The sequence below is a fragment of the Rhinocladiella mackenziei genome (assembly GCF_000835555.1).
Source record: "Rhinocladiella mackenziei CBS 650.93 unplaced genomic scaffold supercont1.5, whole genome shotgun sequence".
NCBI lineage: Eukaryota > Fungi > Ascomycota > Eurotiomycetes > Chaetothyriales > Herpotrichiellaceae > Rhinocladiella > Rhinocladiella mackenziei.
In genome coordinates this window covers 3,268,186-3,289,415 of record NW_013550600.1, presented here as the reverse complement: position 1 = coordinate 3,289,415, position 21,230 = coordinate 3,268,186, and the positions used below count along the sequence as shown (strand labels likewise).

Here is a 21,230-nt window from a genome sequence, read left to right as displayed (position 1 = left end):
GCGGAGGACGAGCTCATGAAGTCCGCATGATGTATTTGCTAATAGCGCTTTGAATTTTAACCTGGATATTAGCCAACATAACGCCTCGCCCGATGGTGTTCACAAAGTCTAACATTGATTTATCCATTTCCCGATGCCCGATATGTATAATCTGCATGTGGTGTCAAACTTACGCTGCAAAGGTCGAGACTCTTGAACTCATCCTATCAAATACAAAGTCGTCAATATTCTTGTCATTCATGGCAATTGCAGAATCCACCAGTCTCGAGGACATGCTGTCTGGGGTCAATTCGCCATCATCCTGGTCCAGTTGGTCTTTCTTTTCAGTGTCAATTCTCAACTCTTTCAAGGCGCCGCGCCAATTTTCCAATTTAGTATGCGATCGTTGCCGGGGTGTCGCTCTGGCGGTTTCTTCTTCGGAGGAGACGTGTTCGACGCTCTTGAAATACTGCAAATTCAAACAGTTAGATGGACAGAGCGCATCACAATTGTCCGCCGCGGACTTACCTTGACAGTCTTCACGAGCATCTCATCTGTGGCAGCATCGTCGCAGACGATCATGGCTTGTTCGTGCATTTGAAGGGCACTGGCCGTCCACATTTGGCTCACACTTCCCTCAATAGTTTTGGCCAGTGCCACCGCCTTATTCGCACCGATCACGATCACCAATACTTCTCTGGCATCCATGACGGTCTGAACGCCGACAGTCAATGCCTGTTTAGGAACCTGGCCCAGATCACCTCCAAAGAATCTTGAATTGGCACGAATTGTGTCTTCGGACAAGGTTTTGACCCTCGTCCGTGATCGCAGAGAAGAACCAGGCTCGTTGAACGCAATATGTCCGTCTGGGCCAATGCCACCCAGGAACAGATCAATCCCACCAGCTTGGACAATCTTCTTCTCGTAAGCGGCACATTCGGCGGCGAGGTCGGGGGCGTTCCCGTCGAGGATGTGGACATTGGCTGGATTGATATCGACATGGGCAAAGAAGTGCTTGTACATGAAGCTGTGATATGATTCCGGGTGGTCCTCGGGCAAGCCCACATATTCGTCCATGTTGAAGGTGACGACGTTGGCGAATGAGATCTCGCCAGCCTTGTGCGCTTGAACAAGGTATTTGTAGATCATTTCTGGACTGCTGCCAGTTGGAAGTCCGAGCACGAAGGGCCGCTCGGGAGTGGAGCCAAAGGTATTGATGCGGTTGATGATGTATCTCGCGGCGTATTTGGATGCGCCGTCCGCATTGTCGTGAATGATGACCCTCATATTGAGTGCAGCACTTGTTCAGGCTGGACAGGAGGAATGGCAGATACTCAAGGATCAATTTACAAACTGAGATACAGAGAAAGGATAGATTGGGGGGAAGTGAGCCGGTAGAAATGAGCGACAAACCTTTGACGTAGCCTGGCCTTTTCAGCAGGCAGTCATGAGAAGATGACATGAGTGGGAGGGACTTTGGGATGCGGAGAAAGGCACATGGGCCATTTGACGACTGAGCAGGTAAGTAGTAATAAAGCAGACGAGATCTTTGCAACGGTGCCAATAACTGAGGATGGTATGTTGCGTTGTCATCTGATCCAAGGAGAATAAGGCCGCAGGCTAGTCACGTGAAAAGTGGGATGTAACCCTGAAGTGCAAACAGTGCAAAACATTTTCCCGTCTCTACGGTGGTAGGCCGCCTCGCCTCGCACTGCACAAGCAGCGTCGCATTTTTCTGCTGGTTTTCCACCGTCCATCGACCAACCTCGCAGCATTACATCCTCCATCTCTGACAAAACGCAACGTGGGCGACAAATGCAACATCAGCACGTTTCCACGTTCCCATTCCCACTTTCTCACTTTCCCCTTCGCCCATTCACTGTGTCGCCTTGCGTTCTTCTGACCTCCGACGTCTTGACGCCATGCGCGGAAGCCAGCGCCGAACCTGAACCTTGACCTTGCAGCCCCCGATCCGAATGCAGCGTACTCCATACTAGCTCTCGATGCGTTGACACGCTCTCTCGGGTCAGGAGTCGGTCCTCTGCCACCGTTGCTCCATCTCCTATTCCTCTCCTGTCCGGGTGTCCAGCCTGATCACCTCGTCCCCTCCCCCTCCAATCACCGCGCATGTGGGGTCTTAGTCGTCTTATACCATCATGGCCGCCAACGGCGATCTCCTTTCTCGGTGGGACGAATCGAGGTGCGTTCTGAACATGCCCGTCATCCCAAGACTTGCTGCCGGCGTTACTTCAGAACTGACGAGACCTGTGTATATAATAGGCAGCTTGGCCAACTCTTTATGATGGGCTTTGATGGCACATCTGTTACCGATCAAGTCAAGATCTTAATTGAGAAGTATCACGTAGGCTCGATACTTCTCAAGGCTCAAAACCTCAAATGTGCTCCCCTCCCTTTTTTTTTTTTTTTTTTTCCCTCATAATTGCTTGCTTTTGTTTGCTTCTGCGTCCCCCCTCCCCCCCCGATTGACACTGACAAATGCAACAGCTGCCGAGCAAGCCACACAACTTGTCCTTGACCTTCAAACTGTAGCCCACCAGGCTGGTCATCCTGTTCCGCTTCTTATTGCTATCGACCAGGAAAATGGCGGCGTTAATAGCCTTTTCGATGAAGTCTATATCCGCCAATTTCCCAGCGCCATGGCTCTCGCCGCCACAGGCTCCAAGAAACTGGCAAAGGACATTGCTCGAGCGACTGCCCAAGAGTTGAATTCATGTGGCATCAATTGGATTTTGGGTCCCGTGCTCGACGTTCTGACCAATGCCAGAAATCAGCCTCTCGGAGTGAGATCTGTAGGTGATGATCCTCATGAAGTTTCCGCCTATGGGGTTGAATGTATCAAAGGGTACCAAGAAGGTGGAGTTGCAACCTGTGGCAAACATTTCCCGTCCTACGGCAATCTCGAATTCTTCGGTGTACCTGACGATGTGCCCACCATCACCGACTCTCTCGAGAACCTGAGCCAAAATGCTCTAGTTCCCTTTCGTACCGCGATTGCCCGAGGTATTGACTCAATGATGGTAGGTGGCGTCGCCATGGCGTCGTCTCAGGTCAATGTCATGCACGCTTGTCTCTCGGAGCAAATTGTCAGAGATCTGCTGCGGCACGAAATGCGATTTGAGGGTGTCGTTGTTTCCGAGTGCCTAGAAATGGAAGCTTTAAGCCGCAATATTGGTATCAGTGGTGGCACGGTCATGGCTTTCAAGGCGGGCTGTGACTTGATCCTGACGTGCAGAACCTTATCAGTCCAAGAAGACGCGATAAATGGCCTGAAGGCTGGCCTGGACAATGGAATGATTGAACGATTTCGAGTACAAGAGTCGGTGCAGAGGATCCTCAATATGAAGGCAAATTACACATCCTGGGAGAAGGCCTTTTCGCCGGCGGGAATCGACAATCTTGCCCGATTACAACCTCTTCATACAAGCCTCTCTACGACTGCCTACAACAAGTCCATCACCGTCGTACGAGACCAGAATCATTATTTGCCGATATCCAGAGTTCTGAAGGCCGAAGAGGAGCTTCTTTTGTTGACTCCTTTGGTCAAACCGTTACCAGCATCTGCGCTGTTCCAGCAATTGCAAAGTGAAATGACATCGTCCGCACCTTATGCGCGAAACTCTAGCCTTGATGCCAATGCGTCCATCATGAGTGGGGAGCAGGTCTTTCGAGAATTCGGAAGGTCTTTGGCGAGATATCGGAATGGGAAAATCTCTCACACTTCATACACAGCAAATGGGGTCAGGCCGCTCCATGAAAATTTGTTGAATCGAGCGCAAGGCGTGGTTGTCATTACCGCTGACGCAGGCCGAAATATGTATCAAAATGCCTTTGCGAAACATATATCCATGCTGTGCAAGTTGGCCGTTGGATCTGATGGCAGACTTAAAGAAAAGCCTTGCGTCGTGGTTGCCGTCAGTTCTCCTTTTGATTTCGCCGCTGATTCATCGATCGGCACCTACGTGTGCACATATGATTTTACTCAGACCGCCCTTCAAGCTTTGGTTCATGTGCTCTATGGTGAACTTAGCCCTGCTGGGGTCCTGCCGGGCTCATTCAGCCAAAAGCCCCAGACCAGCCAGACGCGGCAGCAGTGGCTCGTCGAGGGTTTCAGCGAGGAACGAGATTCCGCGGCATTGGACGTTTTGCTCGTTCAATGTCAGAACGAGCCTTCTGTGCTCGCAGGGACGCTCAAAAATGCGGTCACGGGTACTTTCCTCCTTCACGATCCTGAGGTGGAAGAGGCCCATTTCGTGGTCAGAAACAGCAGCACCAAAGAGTTGTTTGGATTCTGTACCACCTATTATTTTAAGACCAGTGGCGTAGGCCACATCGGGACCATCATCGTCGACCCAGCACGGCGGCGATTGTCCATTGGTCATTCTTTGCATGATCGTGCCGTCAGGGCGCTTCTGCAGAAGAAGGGGATCACCAAGTTCCAACTGGGCGTGAGATTCCCAAATGTCTACTTAGGCATCCCTAAGCTCGACCCGGTCGAATACAAAAGACTTCGTCAGTGGTTTGCCAAATTGGGCTGGAATGTATCAATCTCCACGCCCGTGGCAAAAATGATGATTCGTGACCTGACAACCTGGTCCCCTCCGGAGGGCCTGGGGCAAGCACTGACGAACCCTGAGGTCAAATATGATCTCGTTTACGGCTCAGAGTATGTGGATGTAACGATGGAGCATCTCAAGAGGTGTGCGCGAACAGATGTTCAAGGCATCTATCAAATAGCCTTGGGCAACAAAGAAGGCTGCGGTATTATTCGAGCTAAACGAGCATCAGATCAATCCATCCTGGCAAGCATCTTAATTTGTCGACCCGGGTCAAAGATTGCTCGATTTATTCCATCACTGTACAAACAAACAGGAATGGCATGTATATCTTCCCCGGTGATATCGACCCTGTTCAGCGACCAGGTCTCTCTTTTCCAAGGACTTGTATTGTTGGGAATACGTCAGTTTAAGAAACTAGGGCTACAGACGGTGCTTCTGGATTATGTAAGTTGCCAATATGCTCGATGGTGACGTTTAAAACTGACGGTGTTAGATTCGAGAAGACGTGACTATTAATGCTTTGAAGGCCTTGGGCTTCGCTATCACACATAGCTTCGACGAAATCTCGAGCGATCCGGTTCACTGGACGATGATGTCGGCACCGTGATCGGTGCATTTATTGATCGCTGTGCCGGTAAACTGGGTACCAAAAAAAGGTTAGGAACACATCGCCGCAAAACTGAGCTCTACATCAGGCAGTGCTCAAGGAGAGGGAGATCTCGACCAGGGCCCTCTTTTTGGGGGGGAATATCATGACCCTGACAGCAGGTTAAGATCGGAAATGAACCGCTTTGGTCCGTCGATCGATCTGCACTCAGCCTTGAGAACGGTCGAAAATAAAGCTATCTCTCAGACCATTTTAAGGCTGACAGTCAAAGGAGAATGTCTCGAGGACAATTCAAGGTGCAAATCGGACATGCCGACCTGTCCTAGCGCCGCCTTGGAAGGTGTATTGCACTGTCGAGAATAGGAAGTGATGAGAAGAGACGAAGGCGACTCACACTTAATCGAGCCACTAAAGGCCGTTCACTAGGCTATCTACGTATGATGGATTATCGGTCCAATGCGTTGATAGTGTAGAATATATGCACTAGGAGAGCGCAATGACTCGCGGGCTTCAAGGACCGTGGCTCGAACCTTGATGGGTTGTGCGATTCTGGCAAGTGATGAGAAGGTGATCATTGGACGAGGCTGGGGGTGGGCTGCCTAGGAACAGTATAGAGCAAATAATGTGAAGGCTAAATTTCCCCGAGGGAAACGGAAGTTCGGAGCAACTCTGTTAGGAAGATAGTGTGAGCGCCCTTGTCGCGAGATAGCCCCAGCATCGCGCACTGCCGGCGCTGAGCATTTTGACCCGGAGCCCCAAGAGGAATAATACTGAGTTAGAACAGGTCCTTCTATACTTGCTGTGGAATATCGGGCGATTATTCCCAGTCAAGCGGCCCTGGGATTCGCTGTCTCACTCCACCCACGTTCGGTGGGCTGATAGCAAAGTGTCATGGGACTTGCGGGCGCTATTAGTTGAGTGGGACAAATTTTTGACGGGTAATTGATTTGAAAGTTGCGATCTGACCGCCACAACGCATCTGGTGCCTGCACTGGGGGAGTGTCAGCTCATGGCGGCGGGCGCTGTGGAACCGGGACAATGACGGCCGGGGGCGAACGATGGCGGCGGTCGATGTATGGACAAGTCGCACAGAGTTGCTTTTTGAGGGCACTGGGGCGAGGGTAGAGGGATCAGCCCATGGTGCCATGGCGCGCCATTGATACGCCTTGATATGCTATGATGTTCTCACCGTCGTCTGGGCCTGCTCAGAACACTATTGGGAGCTTTGCCTGGGCGGGCAAGCGCAAGCGTCTCAGCGACCACTCTTATGCATGTCAGGCCTTCGGGCGCAGCGATGAACAGCGATGGGGGAGGATCAAACTAGTCACGACTCAGCTGGTTAGCGGTAGTGGTTGACCGGCCGTGACTGGTCAAAGATGAGTGGCTGCTGCGTCGGGATGGAGACAGAATACGAGTTTCGGATAGAGAGGAGCCCACCCGGAGGCAGAAGGGAGCTTCCAAGTTTTTCCAGGGCTGCTTCGGTGCATGAAATGATGCCGAAAAGAGGGGAGAGGGGGCGACAGGTCTCCATTACGGAGGTCAGGCCTTATTGGTCTGGGAGATGTGAGTAGCCACTGAGCCGAAATGCTCTTCAAGATACAGAAGAGGCATGAGATAGCATAGGGAACGATATGAGGGTGATTAAAGATAACGAGGACGGGTTCATTAATTCAGGAGTTCACACAAGGATGCCAGTCTCCGGAGGACTTGTCTTATTGCTCGTGTACCTGGTCTGGTAAGGGTGCCTGGCCCTTGGCTTGTTGTCCTTTTGGGGTCTGCTCCGAGGCACTTTTAGGCGCATTTTCGTACGGTTTGAGAAAAAGGCGCTCAGTCAGGACGGGAAATGCCAGCATTACTATGTGCAGGCTATCAGTGATAGGTTGTTTGATCCACTGCAAGAGTCACGCAGTTCCGGACGGCATGTCTTGCACCCTCCATTGCTTCTTCCCTGTCAGTTAGCGTCAGTTCACCCCGTTTCCTTCTAGAAGGCCGCCTTGTTGCTTCTACCGCCCCCAAGCACCAGTCACTTTTACCTAGGCACCCTCTAGGGACCAACTCTAACGCGACCAAGTCTCCACTAATGTTCTGACCCAGTGCAATAGCCGACCAGCCACCACCAGGGTGGGCTGCGTTGCAGGTTGTGGGCTGCCGGTTAGCCAGTGGTCTCCCACTTCTCGTTTCTCTTTCTCCCGTGGACAGACAGCCTTCAGCCAGCAAAGCAGACTCGAGGGGAACGCATCGCACCTCATCCCGACTCAAACTCACCTACTCTCCTTCCTTCTCCTATCCCCGGCACTGATCAGGCGCAGGGACTTGCTTTCAGTCTGCCGCTATATCTATATACCTGTCAATTATTCCCCCATCCCAATTCTGTCTCACCCACTTTCACCAGCCTCCATACTCGACCTCGACCGTAGTCTGGGTCGTGAATGCGCGCTCTACTATTCTTATTGACTTTTCGCCTCTCTGATTTATGTCCATCTGCCAAGCAGTAAAACACCGACTTCGAGCGCTGGCAGCTGGCAACTTGCATTGGCATCGACGGACATTAACTTTAACCTATTCCTCTACATCCTCCCACTCACAATACTTTCAAACGCCCTAACTATTAGCTTTGGGACGAATAGTGGTCATCAGTGAGCGAGAGAGATTGGGTGGACGACCCAAGTGCAAAAGTTGTCCTGCGCGCCGTTTCAGCACAGCAAAACTGCTTAAACTCGACCTTGCTGATTAACCACGCTCTGGCTCATCAATATTCCATTCTCTTCCTTCTCGGACGGTGGCGTTTCGTGAGCACACTCTTGCTCTCAAGAATGCAGAAAAGTATCCACTTCTTTACTCGATAACAATCTCCTCCAGAGCTTCTCCTCCATTACGCGATTCCTGCTCCACCTCCAACTCCGCGCCTCCGATCGTGCATGGCCTCTACCATGGACGGCTTTGACCCTCTCGCCATGCCTTACTTACATAGTCCCGTGCCGTTCAACGGCGGCAATCTGCAAAATCTGGACTACATGAGTGTACCGTCGGTGATGGACTTGCAAGATCAATACTCCAATTTTGACTCGGAGCCGTATATGAGGTATATTCGCCCCCGATCCACCAAGCACTCTTTCGTGTCTAACTTTGTCTGTACAGCGGCGATGAACTTGGGCTTGCGCCTTCGACAGCCCTCCAACATCCTGCCATGTTGAAACGCTATTCTTCTAGCTTCGAAGATCCTTTTGCCGAGAGTACGATGGCTCAATTCGATCAGGTGCCCGCTGAAGGCGTGCCCGAGAGTCCTTCCATCGATCGGGACAGTAAATACCTCAGTTTTTCCATGCCACAATACAATTTCACTCTTCTCGATGATTCATTCCGTCGATCATCTGTCAACATCAATGCTCAATTGCATGGCATGTTCTTTCTGGCCGAGTCGCAATGGCCCACTACCGCAGATACACCTCCACCGCCACCGGAACTGACCTGCTACAGACGCAATCTTTTCCAAATCACAGGCTCTGTGACTCTTCCCAGAAACTTGAGATACGTTTTTACCGATGACGGCTCGAGAATTCCCATCTATGAACTGGAATTGGCAGTATCGGCCACCGAGTCAGTGGAAGGAAATTCGGTCAAGATCATTTCCGTGCCTTGGAAGACACCAGCTAGTGGAGAACCAGCCAAACCGGAAGATAAAGTTGAACGGGAGCCTCCTACCATTCCTCTGGATAAGATGTCAGGGCAAGATCTGGATACAGATTTCACCACCTTTCCAATCCAATGGAAGAGACTACAATTTCGGATAGCCACCGCCAATAACGGTCGCCGAAAGGAATTGCAACAGCATTTCACCCTTCACCTAAAGATCATGGCGTCCTTGTCGACAGGCGGAAAGATCTCCATTGCGGAGGCTCATTCAGGAGCGGTGATTGTTCGAGGGAGAAGTCCTCGAAATTTTGCTGCCCGCAAAGACTTGCCATTAAGCAGCAGCTCGACAGCTCGCAAACATCTGTCATCCGCATCTCGAGCTGCAACCAGTCAGACTTCGGTTCCCCAAGTGACTTCAGCACCCAAAATCAAGTCCCCCCCGGAGGAGATGCCGCAGATGATGATGCAGTACGACAATGGAGATCTCAAGCCAGCAGATGCAGAGTCCAACAATTGGATGTCGCAGGTGGTTCCTGATCCATTACAAACACCCTCCTTTTCTACTCCAATGAACCCACCTCCCATGGCTTCCTTCTCCCAAGATCCGACCCCTGAACTGGGCACACCAGGGACGTTCCCCTTCACGTTTCCGCAAGAAATGCCCACCGGAAGTGGGCCATTGAGCTTGCATTTTGGAAGTGACGATGAAGGCAGTCCCTATCCTCAGCAACAAGGATCGAGACACTCATCTCGACCACCGACGTCGAATCCGTCGCCATCTCTCGTCAATAAAGGTCCCACCGGGTCCTACCCGAGCCACCCTTCGCCTGGGCAGATTCCCAATCAAGCCGGCCCGCGATCAAGACCGCACTCTCATCAGCCATCGGTGACGAGCGTCCCGAGCTCTGTGCCGACAATGTCTCAAAGGCCAGAACTGCTGCCGACCAAATCAGGATTGCCTTCCCGCGGGGACGGAGAAAATACAGATCAACTTTACGAGTACTTCCCGCTGGGTTTGGACGACTGGATGCCGCCAGTGGATGCCGTGTTCCGCCCGCATGTTGTACATCACAGTGGGCCGTTGCCTCCTGACCCACGATCACCAGGAAGACATACCAGCAAAAGGTATTTCAGTGAGGTAGTTTAAAACTTGATGTTGGGGGATTGGATTGAGTCGGATGATTGTTTATTTGGAGCCCCATCTGGAAATGATATAGGAATGATGACCCATGACGGTTTACGCATTCTACATAGGAGTTTGGACTGTGATACCCATCTCTGTGACGTGGCAAGAGTTGAAAAGTGGCCTTTTGGTTCCTGTAAGAAGCAAGTATCTCAAGAATGGATGAGTTTACGACTTCGGGAGGTTTGGGCGAGGCCGCACATGAGGAGGAATGGGGGGGAGGGCCTGGCTAAAACTCCGTACGTGAACATGGTTTTTTTGGTTGTGGATGAGATGGATGCTTGTACCCGGATGCCTAGGCCCAAGACGGAAAGCACAACGCATCAAGAACTTAAGACATTCATCATTTCAAATTGCCCCGACGTACATTAGGAAGCGGAGAACGGGTTATCGGCACAGCCCTGGTGGGAATATGCATGACCAGGATGACGCCAGTTGCGTGGAAAGTTCGGTCAGTCAGGCAGCCAAACCTAACGCCTGTTTGCTCACATGCCACCTTAGTCACTAGCGGGCAGAGGTGATAGGGGTCGGAGCAGGCCGAAGAGACCTGATGTTGATCCTCGTTTACTTCATCGCATGCATGATGACGGAAGCCACGACCTGGGTACGAGAAGAGGTGTGACAGTAGTAGGAGGTGGAGGGTTCGGTTATCCGATGGGAAAGACGAGATCAATTCAAGGTTTGACTGGTAATCAACCTAGTCTTTATTAGGAGTATGCCGTAAAATAGTGGTGCATAGTACAGTATTGTAGACGACAAGAATGGTAGAGCGGATGGATAGCACAGTACTAACGGTTCGGTATGTAGAAAGGTGGAGGACAGCAGGATGCAAGAGACCGCATCGTGGAGGAAGGAGGAGATCCTCCGGCGTGAGGGAACGGTCTTTCTCTCGGCAAAGCAGGGCCAGAAGCAGTAGAAGCAGGCTAGAAGGAGAAAGCGGAAAGTTGCTTGACCGGTAAAACCTGCGGACCGCGGGGGGTTTTGGAAAATAAACGACAAGGCGACCATTCGGAAGTCCTTCCGTTCGGGGTAGCTATGCCGAAAGTTGCACAATAGTTATGAACAACTGCGCCTGATTGGTCACCGGTTATGGAATTATATCCGCTCCCTTTTATACCCTGGACTCCCCCTTCTTCTTTTCTCTGCCTGAAACATCCGCAGCAAACCGCCTCGATATAATCCATCAATTTCCCCAGCCGTATTCGGTTGCAATCTATTGCGGAAACGGAGACACTATCCTAGGGTGGCCTGAACTGCAATCGGTATAGGTCGTACTGGTCACAGGTCATGCCTCATCTCCTGTCCATTTTCCCTGTCCATACCGCAGTTGGGCAACCCAATAACCATGCTTCATGCTCAGTCCTTTTGGGTTTTGTATCTTCGTGACCATCATCTCCAGAACCAACACCCTTCCACTCGCGCCTACCTCCCCACATGCCACTGGTCCTCTTCGGTTGCAAACTACCGCCTCACCTGACCTCGGAGACCTGGAGACGATCCTCTCGACTCTCTTTTCGAACCTCCGCCCGACACTGCCATGATTTGTCCGATCTAGCTCCCGACTATATTAGATCTCTATCGATTCACCGTCTTTAACACTGCCCTTGCCACTTTTTGTTCTGCCAGATTCATCTCTACTGTATCAACACCTTCTCTATACTACTTTGCTGTGTCCGGTCGGCTGTCTGAATACTTCAAGAATTATTCCTTCTGAACCCAAAGCTTTTCTTTGTCTGCATGATCCTCCACAGACTACAGGGATCGATCTCATATTTTTACCACCATGGCCCCTTGTCCTTCCATACCCGTCAGATCTGACGATCTCGCCGAACCCAATCATGAATCTGCTTCTCCTGTTTCTGCTTCAACAACCGATCACCAGCATGGAAATACCTATCCCGGTCCCACTCCTTGTCGTTCCGGAAATCATTGCCACGGATGTGGCTGTGGTTGTTCAGCCTGTTCCTGTCGACGAATCAAACCTGTCCAAGACGACTCCAACCGAGAGGTCTACAGTGGACAGGGCGGTCAGTTCTACCTACCTGGCCTTTCTCCGAGACATCCTTCCTCTCTCAGCACCGACGGCTCCGGTCATATGAACCATGCAAGCTTCAACAACAGTTTCGAGGTCCATGATCATCTCAATGATCGGTTGACCGATCAGAGCCTTGCCCGGCTCGATGCTATTAATAGACAAAACAGTCGAGCCCCGTTGGGCGGTTCCGTTGTGGACCCCAAAGACGAAGATGAATGTCCATGGCACTATTTCGTCAGCCCTCTCGATAGCGGTCCTGATCATATGTCTCCGCCAGAAGATTCTTCCGGAATGATTGGACCAGGGAATATGGACGGCAGTTCGATGATTCTAGAGACTGGTGGAGTCAGCCGAGACGACATCTCTATGCTTTCAAGCTATGAAGCAGCTTTCCCTCGACAGAGCCTTCCTGCCAGTCAGCTTCTCAACGAGGCCGGTGCTGCCTTTGCCAATCACAACCACAAATGCAGCCAATTTCTTCGTCTTAATTGAATTTCCCCATGATCGGGTTTGTTGGAGGAGCCAGGAAGAGAGATACAAGTTCTCACGAGTGAGAACCGATTGAATGAACCGTGACGAATTTCTTAGGTGACGCATTTTATCTGGTTTTTGTTGTTTGGCCGTGGTCGCCAGTGATTTTCTATCTCGCACACAGAGACAAACTGAATACTGTCAGTTTTCATGTCCGGTCATGATTGGGATATTTGGAGACAACGTACATCGCTTGACATGAAGCTGGTGCGCGAGTATTGTCCTGTCATAATGCAAGATACATTGTACAATACTCGACCGAGCGATCGGGCGTCAGGTGGCTTCCTGGGTTGGGAATCATTTAGTCAGCCGATCTTTCAATACATCGATTTTCCATATTGAAATATCGAGCCAGTCATGAGAAAAGCGAATAGTATGCAATGTAAGGTAATCCGTGCAAAATTATTGCATGCACATGATATTGCTCAACTCAGCATCTGTGAGCTAGCTACATACTTAATTACCCGTTTCCAATCTCATCGTCTCGATTTGATGGTGCTCTTTTTTTTCTTGTTTCCGATATCCTCCGCCGCTTGACCCGGGAGCTTCTGCCCCGCGAATCCTTGACGATTTTCTCCAATTTTGGGGTCAACACGTCAGTCCATTGAACGGTGACAACCCAATCCCAATCATTTTTCCGCCGAACAAAGTTGTTGATGCTTTGCAGTTCAGAATACTGGGCAATACTTCTGATTCCCACCTTCCTTCCTAATACCCCCTTCCCTCTCCTCACAAACATGAGTCCTCCCGCGATTATCGCGCCCTCGATTCTGAGCGCCGACTTCGCCGCCCTAGGCGAAGCTTGCTCAAAGACAATGGACCAAGGCTGTGACTGGTTGCACGTCGACATTGTATGCCTCCCTCCTCCCCGTCCCGTCCTGACCGAGATTTTGAGATGAGAACAATTTTGGTGTCGGAAGCGATACACGTCTCAGCTCTTCTTCTTGGACTGAAAGACATGGCCAATAACTTGGAATTCACAGATGGACGGCCACTTCGTACCCAACATCACATTCGGCGCCCCCGTGGTATCGAAGATCAGATCATACGTGGAAAGACCCAAGACCGCCGGCGGGAGAGGTACCTTTGATTGCCATATGATGATCTCCGAGGTAAGAGCTGGACGTTATTTCTATATCTTGACTGTGAGGACGAAAGTGAGAAGGCCGATACAGAGTATTCTCCGCTGCCTTGTGAGCTACGTGGAAGGGGAGGACGAGGAAGACGTCTATTCGCCCAATCCAAGTCCAAATCTAACCATACCTCTCTCTTCTTTACAGCCTCACCGGTGGGCCTCGACCTTCCGTGACGCCGGCTGCGACCTATACTGCTTCCATTACGAAGCCGCTGTGAGCTCCGTCGCTGCTACCGAACCCACAGACCAAACCACCACTCGCCCAACTTCACCGAAGGAGTTGATCCGCTATATTCACGACCTAGGCATGCAGGCCGGTATCGCCATCAAGCCTGAAACGAGCGTTGACGTTTTATGGGAGATCCTGGAGAATCAAGTGGTAGCGGAACGGCCTGATGTACGTACACCTATACCTTATGCACCTTTGCAAAAACACCCAGTACATTTCTTCTCCAGTGTATCAAGAAATTTGCTTGGTTCAATTTTTCTTTCTTGTTCTCGCAACTAACCCTTCTTTTTGGGAGCCAAAACAGATGGTCCTCATCATGACCGTGCATCCTGGTTTCGGAGGCCAAAAATTCATGGCCAGCGAATTACCCAAAGTCGCCGCCCTGCGCCAGAAATATCCCGATCTGAACATCGAAGTCGATGGCGGCCTGGGGGAGTCCACGATCGATCAGGCAGCAGATGCGGGCGCGAATGTTATTGTTGCGGGTAGTGCCGTGTTTGGAGCAAAGGATCCAGGTCAGGTCATTCGGGTGTTGAGGGAAGCGGTGGAGAGGAGGAAGGGTGGGAAGTTATAAAGCGGCCGACGGAAACAAGAAAGTGATGTCTTCCCCGTCCTAGGTCCTAGGAGCGTTGAGTTGAATATTCGAAAGCTGAACATTAACAACCAAAGCCCCACGTTGGCATGGTAAGGACTGATAAGGGGGAAGCGAAGATCAAATAAATGATTTACACGATGCTGGGACGGATGGATAGACGAGATGGACGGACAAGGACTATAGAGTACTTTTGTCATACATATGTCCAAATTCAAAAGGAAATATTTCTCTTTTCCCTTTTTCCTTTTCAGAGAAGAAATGGAGCGGGACAAGAGACCAACCCTGAGTAAAAAATTCAGACTCGTCGTGGAATTCCTAGTTCACTCGGCCTCATCTAACTTTTAAATCAGTAACCCGTCTTCCCCTTCACCACGCCCGCTGCACCGCCTTTCCGTCCAAACATGTCTCTCACATCTTTGATCAACAGCTCTGGCTTCTCCCACGCAAAGAAATGCCCTCCACTATCATGGCTACGTTCAAAGACGACATCGCCCTGTGTTCTTGTCCAACTACTTGGCAACACGCGCAGTTCCTTCGGTGCATGGGTAAGACCCAGCTTCACGCCCCCTCCAATATACTCACGAGTCCGATCACGCGTGATGCGCGTGGCAGGGTTATCCCATTCGTGCGTGGCTTCGTAGTAAATGCGCAAATTTGCAGCGGGCCCCGCCGCCGAGAACCAGTAGATGCTCATCCAAGTACAAACTTCGTCTTCTGTCCAAGAGTACGAGTCCGTCCAGTCGCGGAGTTTCTCGTAGATCCATGCGAGGAGAGCAACAGGGGAGTCAGCGAGCGCGTACCCCAAAGTTTGCGGCTTTGTGGCTTGCTGTGCTCGGTACCCCGAGCCTTCTTCCACGAACCATTTGGTGCGGGCGAGGCCTTCCTTTTCGCGAGCATTGTACGGTTTGATGGCGTGTTGGAACGCGAGGCTGGGGTGTCGGATCCATTTGGGCGGGTTTCCTTGATCCATATTGACGTGTGTTGCTTTGCAATGTTTGGGATATCGGAGCGAAATCGCCCGTGTGATGTAGTATCCCCAATCGCCTCCTTGGGTCACGTATTCGGTGTACCCAAGCTTGAGCATGAGCTTGTTGCACGTCTCTGCGTATTGTGCTATGGCAAAGCCCTTTTTCTTTGGCCCTTCGGAGAATCCATAGTTGGGCAGTGAGAGGGCGACAAAGTGGAATGCCGGAGCCCCCGAGCCAGACTCGGGAGAGGTCAGTTTGTCCATGATCTTGGTCGCTTCGAGGAAGCTACCTGGCCAGCCGTGAACGAAGAGTAAGGGGATGGCATTTTCAACGCTGGACTTTTGATGGAGGAAGTGGATTTTCAATGGTTCGAAGCCGTCGACTTGGATGGTGGTCATGTAGTGAGGGAGAGTGTTCAAGTTTTTCTCTGTTTCTCGCCAGTCGTATTTATCTTGCCAGTAGCTGGTCAGGCGCTTGACGTCTGCCAATGGAGTCCCATAGTCCCAGTCTGCGGCTTCGATTTCGTCGGGGAATCGAGCTAGGGAAAGGCGGGTGTTGAGGTCGGAGAGGGAGGAGTCTGGGATGGAGATGGTGTAGGGTTGAATATCTGCCATTGTGAGTTTGATTTAGAGAGCGCTTTGGGTACGGGGAGATTGAGGGGCTGGAAGTTAAGAGCTTAATATGTGCGAAAGAACGTGCTGTTGCGGTTGTAGCGTTGGTAAGATCCAGATACAATCTTCTGTGTTTTGTCAGCTTCAGTCGCAATCTCATCGACTCCCACTTCTCAGTGAGGAAATAGCATCTCGCCATTCTCGTCACTTGGATAAGTAGCTAGATTCTGTAACCAGAACGGGCGGAAACATGACGGTTGGACCGGCATCGACATTCGGTTGGATAGAGAGAAGCTCGCTTGTATTATTTCAGCGGTGCTTCTCCGCATCAATGACGCAAGAAATCTGTCCTACTAAGGGATCTGCAATCTCCTTTGTATACGCGCCAATCAATCATATTTGGTTCTAGTTGTGACGGTGTCTTTTAAAAAGAATGCCCCAAAAAATCGCGGAGCAGTGGGACACCCTGTACTTTTGGTTTCGTCGTGGTCTTTGGGCAGATGCGATGCTGGGTTTGACCAGCGTCGTCTTGACAGCAGGTGGCTGCTTTGTTGACCTGGTGGTCTTGCTGACCGTCTCTGCCGGCTTTTTCCTCATCGCTCCTGGATTAGGTGTTAAAGGTGCCTTTGCTGAGACTGGGCTCGATTTGGGTGGTGCAGCAGTATACTCTCTTCACAGTTTCTTCTGGCTTGGGACCAGCCGAAGGAGCAGGCAATACCTTCTTCGGAGGTGCCGCCATCTTGCTCGTCGTCATCATCGTCCTCGATGTGTTGACTTTGTGCGGTGCCCGGTATACTTGAGGACTCATCACATGTCTTTTTCCACCCGCCATGCTTGAGCTCAGCCCTGACTCCATCTGCCTTCGTCTAATCCACAATGGCATTTCACCATTGCAGAGACACTCGGTTATTTCGGCTCCGTATTTTGTGGACGACGTGGAGCGAGGCTAGGCTACATCACATAAAGCGTACAGATTTCATGCATCGATGAACGGAGGGAGCTGGCTTGGCAAAGGGGAACCGTTAACGTACATCCCTATGAGCAAAATAGTCCTTGGGTGCCATCAAAACACAAAACGAGGTTCGTGCTAAATTTAGCAGGACGACTTAACCACCCTCTTACCTACGCGGCCTCCGCCTAGAACAATCCAGGATGACGATCTAGATTAGGGTCGTAGCGCACGATGGGCCTCTTTTTAGGAACCAATATGCCTGTTGTGGTTTTAGCTGGCGCGGGGTAACCGCATGAGTGCACCTGCTGTATTAGACGGTATGGTACCTCCATAAATACCTTCGGGTATTCCATAGCATTTAGACACCAACAAGACTTTCCCACAACCTTTACGTGCCAATGCCCCCCATCGGCTATGCAATCCCACCGTCAACAGTGAGTCATACACGTACGTCACGAATATGACTCCTTTACGGACTGCAGGCGGTGGACATATGAGCTACGACTGGCCTACACACCCTCCAAAGCTGCGTCATGTATCGCAAAGTCTAGGTGAGCATTAGCAAGAGAGTTGCGCTTCGCAAAGAATAATATTTAAGTCACGGCAGCGCTACCCACCCTCTAAATTTCCTTTGAACCAGTCATTCTTTTTGACAGTAATTCTTTTTAATTGCTCTCATCTCCCTCATCCCATCCCAGCCAAAGCACTATGGGGGACACTCCCAGCAATTCCGTTCCCAGCAAGGACTCAAAGCTCACATTTCGCCAAGTCAACGAGGACAACTGGCGCGCGGTAGCGAAACTGAGTCTTAAAGACGGCCAGACCGGCAACCTCCTCCCCAACGTATGGTCCCTCTGCGAAGCGCACTATGACGAAGACGCATGGGTACGAGCCATCTACGCCGACGAAACGCTTGTCGGCATGCTCATGATGGCGATATGGGATCCCGGTGAGGCCTACTACATCTGGCGATTCATGATCGATGCCCGGTATCAGAATCTCGGGTATGGCCGACGGGGCGTAGAATTTGCGATTGCGCATATACGACAGCATAACCCTCGAGCAAAGCTGTTGAGGGTCATGTCAACACCGCCCGAGGGAAAGAAGAGTGAGAATCCATTGGAGAATGTGCGGCCTGAGGATTCGCCATATAGGTTTTATCAGAAACTTGGATTCAAGGAGATCGCGCCGCCGGATGAAGATGGAGAGATCATGATGGCCATAGACTTGTAGATAGCAAGTTTTCCAATGAGAACGTATGTCAAGGCCAAAATAAGTCCGAAGTCACGAACGTGATCCCCCGTCACAGGGTTCTCCGATCTATTGTCGACCAATCATAATATAGAACTAAACAGATCAACCGAGGCGAGCACGATCCAAGTCTCGCGCCCGATATACCTAGCATCGTCGCCCCCACGATAGGTGAGTCACGGGGGATTACTCACCCTGGTTTGCGCTGGCCAGGGCGAGTACAGAGCCGCACCCTCCTTTGGGGCGAGGGTGAAGAATTCTTGGTCAGAAGACCAGTCTCGGCACCCAGGGAACTATTTTGCACGTAGGGATGCAGGTTACCTTACACGACAGACATCGCCACACCATTTACAGCTGTGGGTGTGAGCATTAATAGCGGCAAATGATCTATCTCCAAACGAACCACGGTGTATCCAGCCGTTTTTGGATGGTTAATAATTAACCCGTTAGCCATGGCTTCCACGCCTCGGGGCCATTCAGGTTCATTTTCTACCGAACAGGACGCCCAAACTATCTGCCCTGTTATGATTGTTTCCACCAACGAACTCCTTGAGCCGCAGCCTTATCATGTGGATGAGACACTCCTGCATCGATAGAATATGCTACGACCGAGTCGCATTCGGGATCCATGTTATAGATCCCTTTCAAGCATCCGCCTTCCATTGCAAACACCCGAAGTTAACACTGATGTTCTTCTTGCCGCTGTACTTTCCTCTTTTTCTTCAGCCGTCGCCCAGTGACACATACATAATTGTGCCCATTGTGTTCATTGAATGATGAAGTGAAATGAATTGAAGTAAATGCTCATGACTCAACACTAAATTCTCCGTCGATATATCGCTTCTGTTGTGTTCACACGTTTTCCTCCCTTCCACAACCCCCACTCGTATTTCCCTTATGACCCAGTCAATCTGAATGTGACATAGATCGATCGCAACGGTTATTCCTGTCTCCCTGGTCAAGGCGTGAAGCAATATCAAACACCAAACAGCTAAACAGCAAACCCAAACCTGGTCAAGATGTTGCGGTTCCCTCCCCCTCCGAAGCTTGAAAAGTAAGCTGTCGCACACCTTTTCTGCCTTCTTCATCAACCTTGCTTCAGCTTATTTCAACAAACATGGGCACTAACACTGAGAACCAAACTAGGCTTATGGCTACCGAGCCCATCACAATCTTGCACCAAGAATCCGACACCGCAGAGACCCGTGTTCTCTATGAAAACATTCCCAAGCGCATTGTTACTGCTTTCTCGACAAAATGGAAGGCTGAGTTCCTTAATACCGCCAAAACCAAGTCTGCCAGCGTCCAAAAGGCACCTGCGAAAGACTCAATTACCGTCGTCAGCGACAAATTCGATATACACAGAGACATCGTCAGTTGGATGCTTTCATGCTGCGAGAGTAAAGGTGTCCGACCATTTGCAAACCCAAAATACAAGCCATATAGCTACCTGTACTTTGTCCACACCTGCGCTGCTGTCCTTGATTGTGAATACCTTGAAGAAGACGCCAACAAGCGCATGGAGCGAATCGCACAACCACAAATCCACTCAGAAGACGTTCGAGCCCTTTACCTCATGAACCCTGCCGACAATAAAATGAGGAAATTTCTGGTCAAACATGTTGCAATCCGTTTCTGGGAGAAGAGACTCAAGGCCAAGAGTGCATGCTGGACCTTGAGAGAAGAAGATCCCGGAATTCAACAATGCGATTGATGTTTTTTTGGCAGTCAAGAACACGCTTGAGGGTTTTCGGGGCGGTCGTCGTTGGGAGCAAGGTCCCAACAAGGCACAAAGTGAAGAGAAGAAGAGTCAGGAGAAATCTCCGAGTGCAAAGGTGGAGGGGAGCAAGACCATGACGTTGAAGGCGGACGTCGTCCGGCCTGGAACCAACGACCGCCCAGCCTTCGGGTTCATCGGGGTCACAAAGGAAGACTTCTGCGGTGGCCAGTAGATGCCGCCGTGGATTTCTCTGATCTCCAAAAAAAAAAAAAAAAAAAAAATTTTTTTGGAGGGTACATAGATCACTCCTAGTGGCCAAATGCCACAAATCCAAAGCAACATAGCGACGGCAAATCAGTCAACAGCGTTCTCCAGAAGTGGACATTGAGCCATTGGCTCACATAGTCCATTGTTTTCCCTTTCTTTTCCTCCTCTTCATCACAGATGCTCTGGATCTTTCGGGCGATGGTGGGTCCAAAAGCAAAATGTCCCAAACTCAGCATTACGCCAGCCACACACATTATCCATTTCAAACCGCCTCGCGGGAAATATCGAAGAGCGTATGTGCCGCCAATGATACTGGGAAGAGTGGTAGATACGATCATCACTAGGCCGGGAGGGAGAAAGTTCGACCACCATATGCGCATGATTTTGTTGGTGGCGGGAAGGTCCTCTTTTGCGGATTTGAGAAAGCAATGGAAAATCACAGGTTCCATGATTGCATAAAAGACTGTGAGAGAGGATGACACGAGAGGAATTGTAAGGGCGGGGTTGTGTCGAAGTCCTAGAGTAGATGCGGTCGACATTGCTGTGGTGAGGTTGTTAGTCAAGAGATAGGTATGTTTATGGAGAACTCGGACTGGGACAGAAGTTGCGAATATGACCTGAGATGTCGGGTTTTGGAATGACAACGAACGGAAGAGCAACAGACGTAGAGAAGAGGATAGTGGTGTGATGATGGAGGAGTTGTAAGACGGAGCCTGGGGGAGGGGAACGGGATATCACCAACCCCCAAGCAGAAGTGTCGCAGCCGGTGTCATTGGTTAAGCACCAGCCTCCTCTCCGCCCATTGGCTACTGTATATGTGGACGACAAGATATATGGATTACTGCTGGTGATGTACATTGGAGGATTTGTGACAGGGCGGGGAAGACCAGAACCGCGGAACAGGGATTCGAATGAATCACCTGCAGTAGTAGAACGTGTATCTCACCCCTGTGTACG

The 21,230-nt window shown here is 50.7% G+C and overlaps 10 protein-coding genes across 10 annotated transcripts; 6 read left to right on the top strand and 4 right to left on the bottom strand.

Moving 5' to 3' along the window:
* Positions 1-169: 169 nt before the first annotated feature.
* On the bottom strand, positions 170-1,266 carry Z518_07683 (glucosamine-6-phosphate deaminase; the record flags this gene model as incomplete). Its single annotated transcript, XM_013415812.1, has 2 exons — positions 170-448; positions 508-1,266. The coding sequence occupies 2 exons, from the start codon at positions 1,264-1,266 to the stop codon at positions 170-172; spliced, it is 1,038 nt and encodes a 345-aa protein (XP_013271266.1).
* An 869-nt stretch (positions 1,267-2,135) lies between these two features.
* Positions 2,136-5,163, top strand: Z518_07682 (uncharacterized protein; the record flags this gene model as incomplete). The annotated part of the gene is made up of 4 exons (XM_013415811.1): positions 2,136-2,179; positions 2,260-2,378; positions 2,485-5,000; positions 5,050-5,163. 4 exons carry the CDS (start codon positions 2,136-2,138, stop codon positions 5,161-5,163), a joined length of 2,793 nt encoding a protein of 930 aa, XP_013271265.1.
* A 2,930-nt stretch (positions 5,164-8,093) lies between these two features.
* Z518_07681 (uncharacterized protein) lies at positions 8,094-9,943 on the top strand (the record flags this gene model as incomplete). Its single annotated transcript, XM_013415810.1, has 2 exons — positions 8,094-8,245; positions 8,302-9,943. 2 exons carry the CDS (start codon positions 8,094-8,096, stop codon positions 9,941-9,943), a joined length of 1,794 nt encoding a protein of 597 aa, XP_013271264.1.
* Positions 9,944-11,762: 1,819 nt separating this feature from the next.
* On the top strand, positions 11,763-12,506 carry Z518_07680 (uncharacterized protein; the record flags this gene model as incomplete). Its single annotated transcript, XM_013415809.1, has 1 exon — positions 11,763-12,506. The coding sequence occupies one exon, from the start codon at positions 11,763-11,765 to the stop codon at positions 12,504-12,506; it is 744 nt and encodes a 247-aa protein (XP_013271263.1).
* A 776-nt stretch (positions 12,507-13,282) lies between these two features.
* Positions 13,283-14,483, top strand: Z518_07679 (ribulose-phosphate 3-epimerase; the record flags this gene model as incomplete). The annotated part of the gene is made up of 4 exons (XM_013415808.1): positions 13,283-13,396; positions 13,529-13,657; positions 13,826-14,077; positions 14,214-14,483. The coding sequence occupies 4 exons, from the start codon at positions 13,283-13,285 to the stop codon at positions 14,481-14,483; spliced, it is 765 nt and encodes a 254-aa protein (XP_013271262.1).
* Positions 14,484-14,850: 367 nt separating this feature from the next.
* Z518_07678 (uncharacterized protein) lies at positions 14,851-16,086 on the bottom strand (the record flags this gene model as incomplete). Its single annotated transcript, XM_013415807.1, has 1 exon — positions 14,851-16,086. The coding sequence occupies one exon, from the start codon at positions 16,084-16,086 to the stop codon at positions 14,851-14,853; it is 1,236 nt and encodes a 411-aa protein (XP_013271261.1).
* A 604-nt stretch (positions 16,087-16,690) lies between these two features.
* On the bottom strand, positions 16,691-16,915 carry Z518_07677 (uncharacterized protein; the record flags this gene model as incomplete). Its single annotated transcript, XM_013415806.1, has 1 exon — positions 16,691-16,915. The coding sequence occupies one exon, from the start codon at positions 16,913-16,915 to the stop codon at positions 16,691-16,693; it is 225 nt and encodes a 74-aa protein (XP_013271260.1).
* An 828-nt stretch (positions 16,916-17,743) lies between these two features.
* Z518_07676 (uncharacterized protein) lies at positions 17,744-18,268 on the top strand (the record flags this gene model as incomplete). Its single annotated transcript, XM_013415805.1, has 1 exon — positions 17,744-18,268. The coding sequence occupies one exon, from the start codon at positions 17,744-17,746 to the stop codon at positions 18,266-18,268; it is 525 nt and encodes a 174-aa protein (XP_013271259.1).
* Positions 18,269-19,403: 1,135 nt separating this feature from the next.
* On the top strand, positions 19,404-20,000 carry Z518_07675 (uncharacterized protein; the record flags this gene model as incomplete). Its single annotated transcript, XM_013415804.1, has 1 exon — positions 19,404-20,000. One exon carries the CDS (start codon positions 19,404-19,406, stop codon positions 19,998-20,000), a length of 597 nt encoding a protein of 198 aa, XP_013271258.1.
* Positions 20,001-20,314: 314 nt separating this feature from the next.
* Z518_07674 (uncharacterized protein) lies at positions 20,315-20,812 on the bottom strand (the record flags this gene model as incomplete). Its single annotated transcript, XM_013415803.1, has 1 exon — positions 20,315-20,812. One exon carries the CDS (start codon positions 20,810-20,812, stop codon positions 20,315-20,317), a length of 498 nt encoding a protein of 165 aa, XP_013271257.1.
* Positions 20,813-21,230: the final 418 nt, after the last annotated feature.